This window comes from Bos indicus x Bos taurus, chromosome 1 (genome assembly GCF_003369695.1).
Source record: "Bos indicus x Bos taurus breed Angus x Brahman F1 hybrid chromosome 1, Bos_hybrid_MaternalHap_v2.0, whole genome shotgun sequence".
Classification (NCBI taxonomy): domain Eukaryota; kingdom Metazoa; phylum Chordata; class Mammalia; order Artiodactyla; family Bovidae; genus Bos; species Bos indicus x Bos taurus.
Genome location: NC_040076.1, coordinates 65197446 through 65214281, shown reverse-complemented (window position 1 = coordinate 65214281; position 16836 = coordinate 65197446). Strand labels below are relative to the sequence as shown.

Genomic DNA, 16836 nt, shown 5'->3' with positions numbered 1-16836 from the left:
GAGATCACACAAGCACTCAAGTGTCTGGCACACAGTAAATACCTAAACATTTCATTTTAAAAACCTTAATATATGATTGATATATAACCCCACCCTCAACCCCACTTCCCCTAGTAAAGAATAAACAATCTAGACATCTCTGCTTCAACATTAACACTAGGCTCTACTGATATATTTCAAGCAGAATAAGTTTCTCTACTGCCTCTCACACATAAAATATCCAATCACATGTAAATTCTTTGCTCATAAACCCTGTTTAAATACTCTTAATCCATCTTCCTGCTATCCATATGCTATCTCATCGTCTACATCTATTCCAAATAAGTAAAAAAGAGAAAACAGCCTCTCATAGCTAAGAAGTAGCCCAGCACTCATATGTTAGGCTGTGGCGCTTTTCTGACAAATGGAATCCACAGATCACCAACATCAGATAAAAGGTTCTCTGAGTCCACGATGGAAGTGAGGCAAAACCAAGTCAATCTGAGTCTGTCTGAATACAGATAAAACTAAGGTCTGCACAACCACCAAAAAAAAAAATTCTAGCTAACACAAGTGACTGCTGCTTCTTTACCAATTATAGTTTTAGCCTCAGCCTGGTCATCTCATTTCTGGGATAAGATTTATTAAGATATCCAATTAAAGAATTAGTCTCACTTCTTTTTTTTTTTTAAAGCCTGTATTGAATTTGTTAAATATTGTTTCTATTTTATGCCTTGGTTTTTTAGCCACAAGGCATGTGGGATCCCAGATCCCCAGCCAGGGCCTGAACCCACACCCCCAGCATTGGAAGGCAAAGTCCCAACCTCTGAACCACCAGGGAAGTCCCTTAGCCTCCCTTCTTGACAGTACCTAAGCCACAGCAAATCTCCAATTACCTGAATCCTCCCCAAAATTATCTAACAAAAGCCCATATTCTCTAAGTTTGTTTAGCAAAGTCATGCTGAGTCACCACATGGCTCCCTATGGTGTGTGGCTTTCTTGCTGCAGAAAACATCAACAAACCCGATTTTGTTTACTGTGAGCATATATCTGATGGTCTTTGACTAATGGACATCAACCCAAAGATCTGACTTAACTGAACAAGGATACTATTTACCAAAACAAAGAGGAAGAACAAGTTTGTTTTCCTTTGTGGGAGAAAGATAACAAGTTGCTTTAGATATCTGAATCCACTGCCCTTCAAAATGGATTTATTAGAAGTCAACTTATAACTTCTCGGAGAAGGCAATGGCACCCCACTCCAGTACTCTTGCCTGGAAAATCCCATGGACGGAGGAGCCTGATGGGCTGCAGTCCGTGGGGTCACTAAGAGTCAGACACAACTAAGCAACTTCACTTTCACTTTTCACTTTCATGCATTGGAGAAGGAAATGGCAACCCACTCCAGTGTTCTTGCCTGGAGAATCCCAGGAACAGGGGAGCCTGGTGGGCTTCCATGTATGGGGTCGCACAGAGTCAGACACGACTGAAGCGACTTAGTGGCAGCAGCATTATAACTTCTGAGAGCCCAACAGTGCAATTTAAGATTAGAAATTTTGATGTGACAATCAACAACATATAGATGGTAACTGAAGTCATAAAGTAAATCAGAGTATCCAGAGATTAAGGAGAGTGAGAAGCACAAACAGTCAAGGTATAAACCCAAGGAAAGAGAAATCCTTGAGAGAGAGAATTTGGTACAATCAGAGGGATAGGATGGTGTTTCAAGGAGAAAATGGTATGGTGCCAATTTTCAAGGTCAACAAGAATTGAAAGCTAACTTTTATATTTCGTAAAGTCAAAGTAAAAGTGAAAAGTGAAGTCGCTCAGTCATGTCCGACTCTTTGCAACCTCATGAACTGTAGCCTACCAAGCTACTCCATCCATGGGATTTTCCAGGCAAGGGTACTAGAGTGGGTTGCCATTTCCTTCTCCAGGGGATCTTCCCAATCCAGGGATCTAATCCGGTTCTCCCACATTGCAGGCAAATACTTTACTATCTGAGCCACCAGGGAAGCTTTATATTTCGTTAACAAAAGCTAAATAGAGACCTTGGTTAGAGAGGTTTTAGTTTATACGCTATCTTAGGGTGTGTGCATGCTAAGACGCTTCGGTTGCGTCCGACTCTGCAACCCCATGGACTGTAGTCCACTAGGTTCCTCTGTCCATGGGATTCTCCAGGGAAGAATACTGGAGTAGGTTGCCATGCCCTCCCCAGGGGATCTTTCCAATCCAGGGATCAAACATGGATCTTTTACATCTCCTTCACTGGGAGGCAGGTTCCTTACCACTAGCACCACCTGGGAAGACCCTATCTTAGGGTCTTCTCTAACTGCTCCAGGCTGCCTCAGTTTCTTTACCATCTTTCACTCACCTCAAACAGGACCAAAAAGGCACATAAGGGAGAACATGCAATCTAGATCAAAGAATGTGCCAGCAGAGAGAAAATGAAGGCTACAAAGATTCTTTAGGCCAAGTTTGACAAATGATGAGATGAGGAGGAAAAGATGAGTTCAAAAACACTTATGTTTGATCATACACACCCATAAACTACACACACACACACACACACAAATCTAAGAAAGCTACTTTACAAATAATCCCATGTATTCATCACAGTCAATCTGTGCAACAGTATTATTCAAATCTAACATATGCGGGAACAAAGACTCAGAGGAGTTAACCTTTATCAAGTCAGAGCTTAAAAACGAAAATCACAAAGCCTAGATTCAAATACAAATCTTTCTGACTCAAAAGCCTAAATTCACTGTACCACTCTGAATTACACATCCCTTTCCTAATCTATCATCCCTGCCAGCCACAATTTAGCAAACTTTTCCCATGTGTAGGAAAGGCTCCAATTTTTAAAAATATGGAGCAGGGGAGAAGATTTGTAACAAAAAAAAATGTATTTAACAAACATTAAATGTGTATCACATGCCTGGCATTTACTCTGCTGAGTTTTAATGTGCTGGGATTGGCAGCATGATTAAAATATATCCAGATGTAGATAATTAACAGGTATTGAAAATAGAAAAAGATTTTTTAAAAACAGATATTTCAAAACTATAATTTAGGGTTGTCCATTCAGTAGTATGTGAAAGTCGAATTCTATGACTCAGGACTTTTCTACTGAAGGTAAGTTATTACTCCAAAATAAGAAAATAAATGGAGACCTACTTGTTGGGATGAGAAGAAAAGAAGAGGGAGAGTGAAAGAGTTTTATACAATTTTAACTTTCTCCCAAAATAATAAATGTAACAACCAAAATGAATCTGGGGCATGGGAGGAGGGGAGAAAAAGGACTGGGAACAAAAGGGAAAAAAAAAGTCATGTTCAACAAAATTCAAACTTAACACTTTCCTTTGCTAAACACAGAAAATTTAAATGACGTCTATTATGCTGGCCAAGGTCTTCGACTTAACTGTTTACTCATTAACATACATGGGACTCATTTTAATTATGCAAGTATTTAATCAAAGGAACAATGATTAAGTACAAGTAAAACCAAAGTGAAAAAAATTGTTTATCCTCCTTAGTTTAACAAGAAGACAATGCTTTGAAAATTTATCATAATTGAGGAAAAGGGATGAGGACGTTATGAGTCAAATCCCCAAATAATTAGACATTACTTGGATTGTGTTTTTCCCTTCTTCACACAAACACACAATGAGTAAGTCATTGGCTAATGCTAGAGTTCACTGTCAAAGATCTGCCAAACATATTAATTGCAACTGGACTATTCAGTTCAGTCGCCCAGTCATGTCCGACTCATTGCGACCCCATGAATCGCAGCATGCCAGGCCTCCCTGTCTATCACCAACTCCCAGAGTTCACTCAGACTCATGTCCATCGAGTCAGTGATGCCATCCAGCTATCTCATCCTCTGTCGTCCCCTTCTCCTCTTGCCCCCAATCCCTCCCAGCATCAGAGTCTTTTCCAACGAGTCAACTCTTCGCATGAGGTGGCCAAAGTACTGGAGTTTCAGCTTTAGCATCATTCCTTCCAAAGAAATCCCAGGGCTGATCTCCTTCAGAATGGACTGGTTGGATCTCCTTGCAGTCCAAGGGACTCCCAAGAGTCTTTTCCAACACCACAGTTCAAAAGCATCAATTCTTCAGCACTCAGCCTTCTTCACAGTCCAACCCTCACATCCATACATGACCACAGGAAAAACCATAGCCTTGACTAGATGGACCTTTGTTGGCAAAGCAATGTCTCTGCTTTTGAATATGCTGTCTAGGTTGGTCATAACTTTCCTTCCAAAGAGTAAGTGTCTTTTAATTTCATGGCTGCAATCACCATCTACAGTGATTTTGGAGCTCCCAAAAAAATAAAGTCTGACACTGTTTCCACTCTTTCCCCATCTATTTCCCATGAAGTGATGGGACCGGATGCCATGATCTTCGTTTTCTGAATATTGAGCTTTAAGCCAACTTTTTCACTCTCCAGTTTCACTTTCATCAAAAGGCTTTTTAGTTCCTCTCCACTTTCTGCCATAAGGGTGGTGTCATCTGCATATCTGAGGTTATTGATATTTCTCCAGGCAATCTTGATTCCAGGTGGCAAGAATACACAGAAGAACTGTACAAAAAAGATCTTCATGACCCAGATAATCATGATGGTGTGATCACTCACCTAGAGCCAGACATCCTGGAATGTGAAGTCAAGTGGGCCTTAGAAAGCATCACTATGAACAAAGCTAGTGGAGGTGATGGAATTCCAGTTGAGCTATTTCAAATCCTGAAAGATGATGCTGTGAAAGTGCTGCACTCAATATGCCAGCAAATTTGGAAAACTCAGCAGTGGCCACAGGACTGGAAAAGGTCAGTTTTCATTCCAATCCCAAAGACAGACAATTCCAAAGAATGCTAAAACTACCACACAATTTCACTCATCTCACATGCTAGTAAAGTAATGCTCAAAATTCTCCAAGCCAGGCTTTAGCAGTATGTGAACTGTAAACTTCCTGATGTTCAAGCTGGTTTTAGAAAAGGCAGAGAGAAACCAGAGATCAAATTGCCAACATCTGTTGGATCATGGAAAAAGCAAGAGAGTTCCAGAAAAACATCTATTTCTGCTTTATTGACTATGGCAAAGCCTTTGACTGTGTGGATCACAATAAACTGTGGAAAATTCTGAAAAAGATGGGAATACCAGACCACCTGACCTGCCTCTTGAGAAATCTGTATGCAAGTCAGGAAGCAACAGTTAGAACTGGACATGGAACAACAGACTGGTTCCAAATAGGAAAAGGAGTACGTCAAGGCTGTATATTGTCACCCTGCTTATTTAACTTATATGCAGAATACATCATGAGAAACTGGACTATTACTCAGCCATTTTCCTACCCCCCCCCCCAAAAAATCAAGCCATCAATCAAAATAAAATAAGCTCAACTGTTTTGATATGCTACAGGAGCTGCAGTGCTGAAGCAGAAGTTATGCTGCAGCCCAAGTTCTCAAGGTTGGCCAAAGAAAGAGGTAGGATCAAATGTTTGCTGCTGCGGAGCCCTCACTCCAACACAGTGAAACTAATGTCCCAAGGATTTGCCACATTCTGCTTCCCTAAATCTTGCCGGTCATCTTCTGAGCTGCTTTTCTGGAGCTCATATTCTACTGGGGAGTGGTGGTGGTTTAGTCACTAAGTCCTAACCAACTCTTGTGACCCCATGGACTGTAGCCCACAAGGCTCCTCGGTCCATGGGATTTCCCAGGCAAGAATACTGGAGTCGGTTGCCATTTCCTCCTCCAGGGGATCTTCCTGACCCAGGGCTTGAATCCATACCTCGTGCATTGACAGGTGGATTCTTTACCACTAAGCCATAGTCAATCCACTCTAGTATTCATGGGCTTCCGTGGTGACTCAGACAGTAAAGAATTTGCCTGCAATACAGGAGACCCGGGTTCAATCCCTGCATTGGGAAGATCCCCTAGAGAAGGGCATGGCAACCCACTCCAGTATCCTTGCCTGGAGAATCTGTATGGACAGAGGAGCCTACTGGGCTATAGTCCATAGGGTTGCAAGAGTTCATTAGGAGTTAGTGACTAAACCCCCACCACTTCCCATGGGGTCACAGTCAGACATGACTGAGCAACTAAGCACAAGCCATAGTCAAGACAAAAAAATATCAGGTGTTGAGAAGTATAATAAAGAAAAGCTAAACAGGGAAAGAGGATAAAGAAAAAGGAGGGTGGTAGAAAGGGGTTATTGTTTATTATACAGGAAACTTAGGGAAGGCTTCTCTGATACATCGATGTGTAAGCAGAGACTAAAAAGACATAAAGTAGCAAGACACAGATAAGATAATTCAGCAAGAGAAAACAGCATATAAAAAGGCAAGGAACAATAAAGGGATGTCTGATGAGCACAAGGTACAATGTGGTTGCTGTAGCGTGAGCTAGGGAGAGTGGTAAAAACAGTCTCTGAAATGGGGGGTAGGGTGGAGTAGAAGGGGATGGAGGAGAAGGGAAAAAGAGAACAGATAAACCGTGTTCTAAGTTCTGTTAAGAACTTTGCCTTTCTAAGAAGAGAAACCTTTTAAGGGCTCTGAATAGAAGAATGACATAACCTAACGTGATTTTTTTTTTTTCTATTTTCTACAGCTTTATTCAGATGTAACCCACATACCATACACTTCACTGATGTGTTTTTTAAAAGGGTCAGTGGCTGCTGAGACAGCTCACAAGCAAAGCAAGAGTGAAAGCAAGGAGACCAGTTAAAAGAGTAGTGCAAAACCTAACCAAGAGGTAATGGCTTAATGTTTCTCGACAATTCTATGAAAAAAAATTTGAATAAAAAGTTTTTACTTACCCTCACTCAAAAAGTTTCCAGGAAAAACAAAACAGAAGACAATTCACTTCATGTTAAAACCAAGTAACTGAACTAAAAATATTTCAGTGAAATAAAGAGGAAACTATAAAACTCCAAGATACAGTACTAACATATGGGATTAATTTTACCATTCTTTAAAAATTCAACCACTATATATTACATATTGTAGAAATCAAATTTGGACATGGGTTTCCCTCCCAATGACTATTTTATGGATTATGTATATATGAAGAAAGGAAATAAACTGAGGAGCTTGGGAAAATAATATCGCCCAGAATTCTAAATACTACTTTCCATTATGCAACAATGTGTTTCTGAAGACAGCCTAATTAAACAGAGCATATTTTCTATATGAATGCTACTATAGGAATTTCAGTTCCTAACCAAGGCTTTCAAATTAACCAAAAGTGACTAACATTACCCTCTAAAAGCAGTGATAAAACATCCCCAAGCTTCTCTATACTTTTAAAATGTCAACTATTCTCCAAATAAAAGGGTGCTTTGAAATTAAGAGTTGAGAGAAATCATACATGGTACAGAATAGAGTGATCTGATCATTTTACATATCCTTAAAAAAAGACCTACAATGATTATAGGATTTTCCCAAGGAATAGTTACTAATATAGTACAAGACTGGGAGCCAGCATGGCTCTGGAACCCAAATACAGGGTCACTTTGCTGTCTCAAAGGCACTGCTTAAAAAACAAAATGAAACAAAAACACCCTCTGAAAATGACATAGCCACTGAACACACTGATAATGCAAAAAGACTCAATGCATTAATAGTAAGTGCTCTGCAATACCCTTACAATATGAACCTAAGTTGGTCAAGCATTAATAACCACAACTGTTACAATAACAAAATATTTCATTAAATATCACTTTCCCCATTGAGGTCTGATGTGCAATGTCTGCAAACAGCACCCTCTCTGGTAGTGTATATAGTGTGCTGCATATATGGGTTGCCCTAAGGGACCCTAGAGACAGCCTTTTCCGGTGGACATTTGAAATATACTCTAGAATACAACATAGACGTATATGTACCCACACACACATTTGATGAGTTGAACTAGATAATCTCTAAGCTCCTATTTATAAGATTGTATTAAACACTCATTTATAAGATTCTTCTTTAAACAATTAACTTATTTCAAGGTTTATTTAAAATGGGACTCCCCCCTTCTCTAGTTAAATTCAGTAATAGGGGCTTCCCTAACTATTTCTAACCCAAACACCTAGCAATTTTATCCAACCCTATAATAAAACTACATTTATATGCCTTTACATGTTATAAAACTATATTTTTTAACTTATTAACTTTTAACTTTTTAAACTTTAATTATTTAACTATAATTTTTAACTTATTTTTTCAACTTTTTTAAACATTTATATATATATATTTAATGGGAATAATAGTATTCCCATTGCTAAGAATTCCTCTTAAGGAAAAACTTAAAAAACAAGAATAAAAGGCTATATGCACAAAAATATTTAAAGTGTCATATCTATATCAGCCAAAAACAAGAACAATAAAAGTGCCCCAAAGGGGTGGAAAGGAAAATATGGGAGAAAAATCACACCTAAAAACACATTTAGAACACTAGAGAGAAACAGGAGAGTTGCTGCATTAAGAAACCAAGAGATCACAAACTATTCTTTGCTATGACTGCAATAAGAGATAATACACAAAAGGCTGGTGGTTTTGAGGTAATCTTTTTCTCTTCAGAACTTTTTCTGGCACTATGGCTATGTAATTTTTAAATTAGAAATGAAAAATATTTCCATATCATCTAACTTTTAACATCTAAAAAGAAAATATAATCTCCCCCTCCCTTCTAGGAAACATGTTGCTGAATTTAACTTACAAGCATCATTAACAATATCATGGTGGTTGAGACTGCAAAGTAGAAATGCTAAGTCTATCTTCATGGTCAGAGGCTTGCTAAATCTAAAATATGCACTTATGAACCACAAAACGCTATTTTGCTGATTGATGGGGTTTAATGCCATGCTACATTTGTTTTCATTACAGAAGACTCCCATATTTCAGGAAATAAAACAACTGGTTTTGTCTGATTAAGTTTCTGAAACCAGGGACTACTGGGCAAAAGCTAGACTATTCCACTTCAATAAAATTAGCTATTGGAGAAGGAAATGGCAACCCACTCCAATACTCTTGCCTGGAAAATTCTATGGACGGAGGAGCCTGGTAGGCTACAGTCCATGGGGTCGCAAAGAGTCGGACACGACTGAGCGACTTCACTTTCACTTTATACATATCAAGCATCAAAAATTTGGAGTTCAACCCCAGAACACCAAAGGCAGGATCTAAGCAGAAAGTATGGAAAGAGTCTACACTCTTTAGGAAAAAGAAATGGGGGAGGGAAAAGCTATAAACTAAAGTGAGAAATCACTGGCTTATATGTGAATTAACACTGGTAAAACAATTTTTGCTGGACCCAATTTCCTGAGCCCAGAATTTCTGGATACTCATCTAGGAGTCACTACTCTCTGTCCAGTGGCAGAGTTGCCCATACACAGTTAAGAACTTTTTATCAGGGAAGAAGTAAAACCTAGAGGGCCTCATCTTATTTCTGAGTACCATCTATTTACTAACATAAATCACAGTGTATAAACCTAAGAACTGTTGAAATGGGAAGGGAAATAAAAGCCCATTAGATAGTACTGTCAGAAATACCATCAATCTCTAACAGCAACCAAGAAATAAAATAGCATTGTACAGCTCTAGCTTAGAATGAAAACTGTACCAATTCAAATAGAGTATATTAACAGCAGAAAAACTCCCCTCCTTCTCCTCTGATACACATACCAAACATTTATTTCCTGTCTTCTTCAAAATGAGGGGGAGAGAAATGAATACTGAGCAAAACAGGAAGGAAACAGACTGGAAAAGACCAAGATTTCTAAAGGGAATATACAGAAGAACAAAGGAGGGTGTCCAGGTATTAATAGTGGAAAAACAAAACCAAACCTAACTGATAAGCAGGTTGAGAAGTCTAATATCACCAATCAGCGTATTCTTTCCATAAAGGAAAAGGCCAAATGAAAAACCGAATCATAATCAAAAGGCAAGTACTCTCTCAGAATGGGGATCCCCAATGATTAAGAATTTTCAATCATGGTGTTACAGGCTTCACTAAAGGGACATAACTGCCAATTAAGTTGACTATTAGTGTTGGCTGATCAGGGCACTCTCCCATGAGTGACACCAATGTAAAGGGACTTACTCTTGCTCTGCTGAACCCCTTCTTTCCAGCTTCATGTTGACCATAACCCCTGTATTAAGAATACAGTGAACAGAACAGGCCTCTGTTCACACTGGCCACAAACAACAGTTTCGGTTTTAGCTCTCTTTTATAAAATGTTTTCATGCTCTCTGCTGCTGCTAAGTCACTTCAGTCGTGTCCGACTCTGTGCGACCCCATAGACGGCAGCCCACCAGGCTCCCCCGTCCCTGGGATTCTCGAGGCAAGAACACTGGAGTGGGTTGCCGTTTCCTTCTCCAATGCATGAAAGTGAAAAGTGAAAGTGAAGTCGCTCAGTCGTATCCGACTCTTAGCGGCCCCATGGACTGCAGCCTACCAGGCTCCTCCATCTACGGGATTTTCCAGGCAAGAGTACTGGAGTGGGGTGCCATTGCCTTCTCCATTCATGCTCTCTACTCTATCTCAACTCCTTCACACAAATAATCTCTTGACTGTATTTGGTTAGGTCACTTCTTCTACAAGCCACCTGTTAATTCCAAATAATTTCTTTCAGACATAAACCCTAGGTAAAATTTGAAGAGCACCATGAATCAAACTCCTGAATACTGATATATAAGCAGTGGGATAACTTCCTTTTAGAAACTTTCATGAAATTAAATAAGAATCAGGTTGAGTAAATGTAATAGAAGCATATTACTTTAAATTACCCTCTCTGAGGGACTGGATAACACCTTCCACTGCAGTCAAGAGTGACGAAGACGCCCACTGTAACACCAACATCTGCAGAAAATCACAAAACCAAAACCCAGAGCTCCTTTAAGAAATCTGTTAGAGTAAACAGCAAAAAAAATCATCAGACTTTCTAGTCTATTTTAAAGAGCTCCAGATATAATCTACAATCTTCCTCTATAGTACACTCAGCAGTACTCAGGATGGTTAAGATTTTCTTATAACTAAGACCTCTCCTAGTCAAGCCCTTTCAAAGTAAATAGTTAGGTTTAAACAAATTAAATATTTAACACAAATGTGAATTCTTTAAATGATTTTTCATCCAAAATGACTGCTTCACAATAGATAAGGAAAAAAGTCATAGGCCATCATGCTCTTTTTGCTAATAATCTTAATTGATATTGGTATTATTTCCCATTAAAAATCTTTAAAAATTCTTTACCATGTACAATATATAATATATACACAACTAAACATGTACACAAACCTGTAGTTTTTTTACAATAAAACATTTCATATGTGAAAAATTTAGATTATATTTTTAGACAGTTATTTTAAAGTCATATCTATGAATGAAAAAGTCACCTGTATTTCTGAATTCAGTCATAACAAAGGGACGATCTAACATAATAGCAGTGATTCTTTCTATAGGTTTTTACAGATTTTTAATACAAAATTGATCTACTGAGTAATTAGTAAAACCATAGTCTATTTTCCAATTTACAAATAGCAACACAACTATACAAGTCAGCAATTTAAAGTTTCTCATGTTAATGTTAGATGTATTTTAAGAAAACACATTTTTTAAATTTTGTATTGATCAGAAAAATCCTTAAAACTAAGTATTTAATCAAATGAAGCAATTTATAACTCATGTTAATTCTCTTCCATCAACGACTGGTTAAGAAACTAAATATATATTGTTAACCTAAGGGGAAAGGGTGCTTCCTCTTATTTCATCTGGTTAACTTTTACTTATCTTTTAGGTCCCTGCTATTTAACTTCTTTCAGAGGCCTTCCCAAAACCAGATTAGCTGCCCTAGTTATGTCCTCCAGAGAGCACTTTGCACTTCTACTAACCAAGTATGTAAGTACTAATAATAAGCATTTATTATAACTGTCTGGCAGTGATTGGCACAAGAAGGTGCTCAAATATTTGTTGAATGAAGAGGTCAAAAGTAAACTCAGTAAGTCAGAATAGCCTCAAAGTGGTAGGGAAAGTAAACCCTTTAGATTAGGCTGCAGTTGTAAATAAGGGATGGGAGTGGAAGAAGAGGTGGAAGGGCCATGGGTGAAAGAATAGTCCATGGATGAGTAAATTCCCTTGTAAAGGAGAAATGCTTTGCAATAGCTCCTAAAAGTAGTATGACAAATAGGACATTAAGACTAAAAATGACTATATGCTTACTTACACCAATATATTCCCTTTAATAATGATATAGCTTCCCTGGTGGCTCAGAGGTTACAGCGTCTGCCTCCAATGCAGGAGACCTGGGTTCGATCCCTGGGTCGGGAAGATCCCCTGGAGAAGGAAATGGTAACCCACTCCAGTAATCTTGCCTGGAGAATCCCACGGACGGAGAAGCCTGGTAGGGGTCGCAAAGAGTCGGACACAACTGAGCGACTTCACTATACTATACTGTACTATAGAGCTTCCCAGGTGGCGCTAGTAGTAAAGAATTCACCTGTCAATGCAGGAGATGCAAAAGATGAGAGTTTGATCTCTGGGTCAGGAAGATCCTCTGAAGTAGGGAATGGCAACCCACTCCAGTATGCTTGCCTGGGAAATCCCATGGACAGAGGAGCCTGACAGGCTACAAGTCCATGAGGCCACAGAGAGCTGGACACAACTGAGCACACAATGATATACATAATCAGTTTAAAAACTATGTAAATCAATTTAAGATAAAGGATATACACTTTATCCTAAAAAGTTACTTAAAAGAAAGATTCATTAACTGGAAAAATCTCACCTGTCATGGGATCAAAGAGCTGATTAGCTTCTAAGTCTGTAAAAGTACTACTACAGACAGGACATTTGAAGGAAGCCCGGTTGGTGGAATCTCTCTCATCAGTTTCAATCCTCCTTCTCATGTGGTCCAATTTATATTTTACCACATTAACAAGAGTACGATAATTGATAAAGTAGTAGTTGTGGCGAGTGGTTTTCCCATCTGCAGCAGTCTCTACCCTCATTCTGCATTTGATGAACTTGTCTCCCTTTAAATTATTCAAGACTGATCGAAGTTGCTTCCGATCAAATTTGAGAAGCTCCAGCATGTCCTCCTCTTTCACACAGGGGTTTCGGATCAAGATGTCCAAGGCCAAAGCATGCTCAATGCCATAAAATCCCCGGATCACATACTTGGCTAGCCGCTTCAATGCTGCAGGAACCTCAGTGAGGACATCTGGATCTGCCATCTTTAGCAGCAAAGTTCAACTTTAAATGTACTGTCAGAAAAAAAAAGAGAAAATTAGCTAGAATACAGACAAAGCAATCATTTTAAATCCAAAATAATCAACCCATTAAGTAGCTGATAACCAGTATTCTTGGAGTACCACAAAAGTACTCAAAATGTTGTTTTTAAAAGACTTATAATGCCCAAGCATGTAACAGAGTACAAGATATTCCTCTAGAGTACACAAAAGATTACACCTAAAAAGCTTGACATATTTCTTAAATGGTTTTTTTCATGGGTCGCACAGAGTCCCACAGGACTAAAGCGACTTAACAGCAACAGCAACAGCACAGAGTGTTTAATTCCAAAAAGCAACATTATTTACACCAATGATACAATGATATATTGTATCAAGCCCACTTTATTTCAGAAAGAGAAACTCAAAAAGGCTAAACAAAGTCTCATTCATTATTCTTAATGCTACAGATCTTTGGGAATGCTGGGGGAAAAAAACCCTGAGAAACTTAGTTAGCAGTTAGCATATTCTTTTAAGTGTTTTTATTTCTTTTCTTGAGTAAAATTTTTCTACCAAGATAGATTGTAGGATGTTCTACACAGTCATGCTCTCATAATAAATTCATAAGAAACCAATAAACACCTAAATAATGACCAGTTGGGGTGTTTGGCAAAATTACTGTTATAAATCTGAAAGAAATGAACAACTACATACCGGTTTACCAACCTTGAAAAGATAAATGACCAAATAAGCAAATGCTATTCAGTTCTCAAAAACAACAACAAAGACCAAGATACCCTTAAATACTGGATCCCCTGCAGGACAAGCAGAAGCTAAATGTACCCAGAGAACGGTCTTCTAGAAGCCTAAACCAGCATGAGCTAGACTTCCATGTGCTTGTTAAAGAGCCTGGGATTTGAACTTGTGGCTGTGTGATTCTAAGTGAATTCCTTAACAACTTCAAGGCACACTTTACTCTCTGAGAAACAAGGATAGTATCAACTGCCTCAATGAGGTTGTGGTGCATTAATGAGAATGTACTGTGCTTAGAGTGAAAAAAGTGAAGTCACTCAGTCATGTCCAACTCTGTGACCCCATGGACTGTAGCCTACCACGCTCCTCCATCCATGGGATTTTCCAGGCAAGAGTACTGGAGTGGGTTGCCATTTCCTTCTCCAGGGGATCTTCCCGACCCAGGGATTGAACCCGGGTCTCCCGCATTGTAGGCAGATGCTTTATCGTCTGAGCCACCAGGAAAGTCCAACGTGCTTAGAAAGCACTTGTTAATAAAGTGCTTAAATATCAACTTAGTATGTCCCTACACTACAAGGAAATTTCTAACAGACATCCTATTGAACTGTTTCAATAGGGAACCATACTGTTATTAATACTAATTTCTCCTGATCCTTTTATTTAAAATCAGTAGTTATTAACCCTATTAGATTTAATACCTCTTTTGTAAGAAATATATTTACATCCATAGTACTATAAAGGTATTTCTAAATAGCCAGTAACATACACATACAGGGGTAGGGATATAATACCTGACCTGTAATAAAGGAAAAATAAAAGGAAATAGTTATAATAAAATATATATTTTGGATTATAAATACTCAGGCATGAATAAATATAAGAGATAACAAAGTAGCACCTAGATCCAAACTTGTGGTCCTTGAGGCTTTCTGTCATCCCAAGGCTTAAGGATGCCAAGCAAGTGTCTGGGCTCAACACCAAAGCAGTATCATAATACACTAACAGACGTATTTTGTTCTCCTTTCCAACTTGGTCTATATGTCATACTTGAACCTACTTTTGGAGGTTATGTTTTACATGCTCAACAATTGGCAGAACACAGTATGTGGTTTCAGAAACAAACCAAAGGATGGCAGACAAATGTGAAGATAACCTACTTTTCTAGCATTATTTCCTACTATTGTATTCCCCTCCCTGACCTTCTACCCCATATACTCCATTTTCCAGGCCAACAACTCTCAACCCTGGCTGTAAAGCCAAATCACCCAGGGAACATTTAAAAATACCCACCCTGGACCCGTTCCCAGAGATTCTGTTTTAGCTGGTCTGGGAGGGCCAGATTAGGCATCACACTGATTTTTTTTTAAAGCTCCTTAGGTGACAAATATACTGACTACTGCTACCAACAAACTGGGTACCTGGCTATTACATACCCCCACCAAAGCACATTCCATACAGGGAGAGCCCTGTACTACTTATCATTCAGCCTGTTACTTTTGCCTGAAACATCACAGGGGCACTAAAGATTTGAAAAAGGGAGTGACATGAGGACTCCAATAGGTTTAGGCTTTGAATCCCAGTTCCACCATTTCTTAGCCTATGACCCTGGAAAATTCTCAGCCTCCATTTTACCAGATTAACAGTGCCTTCCTCATAGCATTGATGTGTGAGATTAAATGAGAATTCATATGGAAGTATTGATATTAAGAGCTATAGTAAACAGACTTATACTATGAAAAAGAAGAAATTACCAGAGGACAGGATGAATAAAATTTATTAGAGAAACAAAATCAAAAGGCCCCAATAATAATTCCAATAATATACTGGAAATCAAGTATTTTTAAAATTTTAAATAGCTATTTGGGGGGTTCCCCCCCCCCGTTTTTTAATAGCGATAAAATATACATAACAAAATTTACCAGTTAACCATTTTTAAGTAATAGTTCAGTAATGTTAAATACATTCTTGATGTTATGCACCTATCATCACCAACCACTTCCAAACTCTTTTCATTCTGTAAAACTGAAACATTATACCTATTAAACAATAACATATAGCTATTTGTTTTAAGGGACTGTAACTGGAAGAAAAAAGTACTACTATGAGAAGTACATTAACACCTGAAAGAAACAGATTTGGAAAAAATGAAGCAATCAGTGTTAGTTGCTTGTCTTTGAGGAAATACCACAGGATATTACTGTGAAGATACCCAGGAGGTAGCTGAACAAATGAAACTGGAGCTCAGCAAAGAATCACCTTGTTCAAAATCTCTACATTCTAAAATCCTCCTTCCTGACTATGTGTTCTCTCCTAACTGCCTCTGCTGCTGCTAAGTCACCTCTACTCCCCTAATTATGCTGAATCTCCTGAATCTCTGGATTTCATAATACTGAGGTTAGAGGTCTCAGTATGGCAACATCTACCATATCACTTGATTCAAAGAATGTTTTGAAAATTTCTGTATTACTGGTCAACAATTAAAAATCATGAGATTTCACATTTCAATTTTCAGACAGTCTTGAAAATTGGAAATATCTGAGGGAAAAATGTGACCATGTTCCCACATAGAAACAATTAACTAAAGAGCAGTTGACACTTCTAAACAGGGAAGGAGTTGGATTGCCAACTCAGAAGGAGTTGCTTCTGAGTGTGTGACCTCTGGGGACCAGCCCATGTTTCTCTTTTTTTAGCCTCAGAGTTCACAGGTTACCTCTCAGCCTCACCTATGACCCTACCCAGCCCAGAGCCCCAAAGGCAAGTCGGTTTTGTTTTTGAACCATATGTATTACAATCATACAAACACTGGGCACAGAGGTGGAGAAACAAAGATGAAATGAATGCACTCTGCACTTTGTCTATCCTCCTCAGTCTCCTTTCCAGGCATTCTCCAATTCCACCA

At 38.6% G+C, this 16836-nt stretch overlaps 1 protein-coding gene and 1 non-coding gene across 3 annotated transcripts in view; one reads left to right on the top strand and one right to left on the bottom strand.

The window, feature by feature from the left end:
• Positions 1 to 16836, bottom strand: part of GTF2E1 (general transcription factor IIE subunit 1) — a 35595-nt gene that overhangs the window by 17628 nt on the left and 1131 nt on the right. For both annotated transcript variants that reach the window (XM_027530787.1, XM_027530868.1), the window contains exon 2: positions 12743 to 13220. In XM_027530787.1, coding sequence (XP_027386588.1) covers positions 12743 to 13190 — 448 coding nt within the window. In that variant the 5' untranslated portion in view covers positions 13191 to 13220. The remainder of the gene's footprint in view (positions 1 to 12742; positions 13221 to 16836) is intronic.
• LOC113899584 lies at positions 7670 to 7802 on the top strand. Its single transcript, XR_003512942.1, has one exon. It is a non-coding gene; the product is annotated as a small nucleolar RNA SNORA70 (small nucleolar RNA).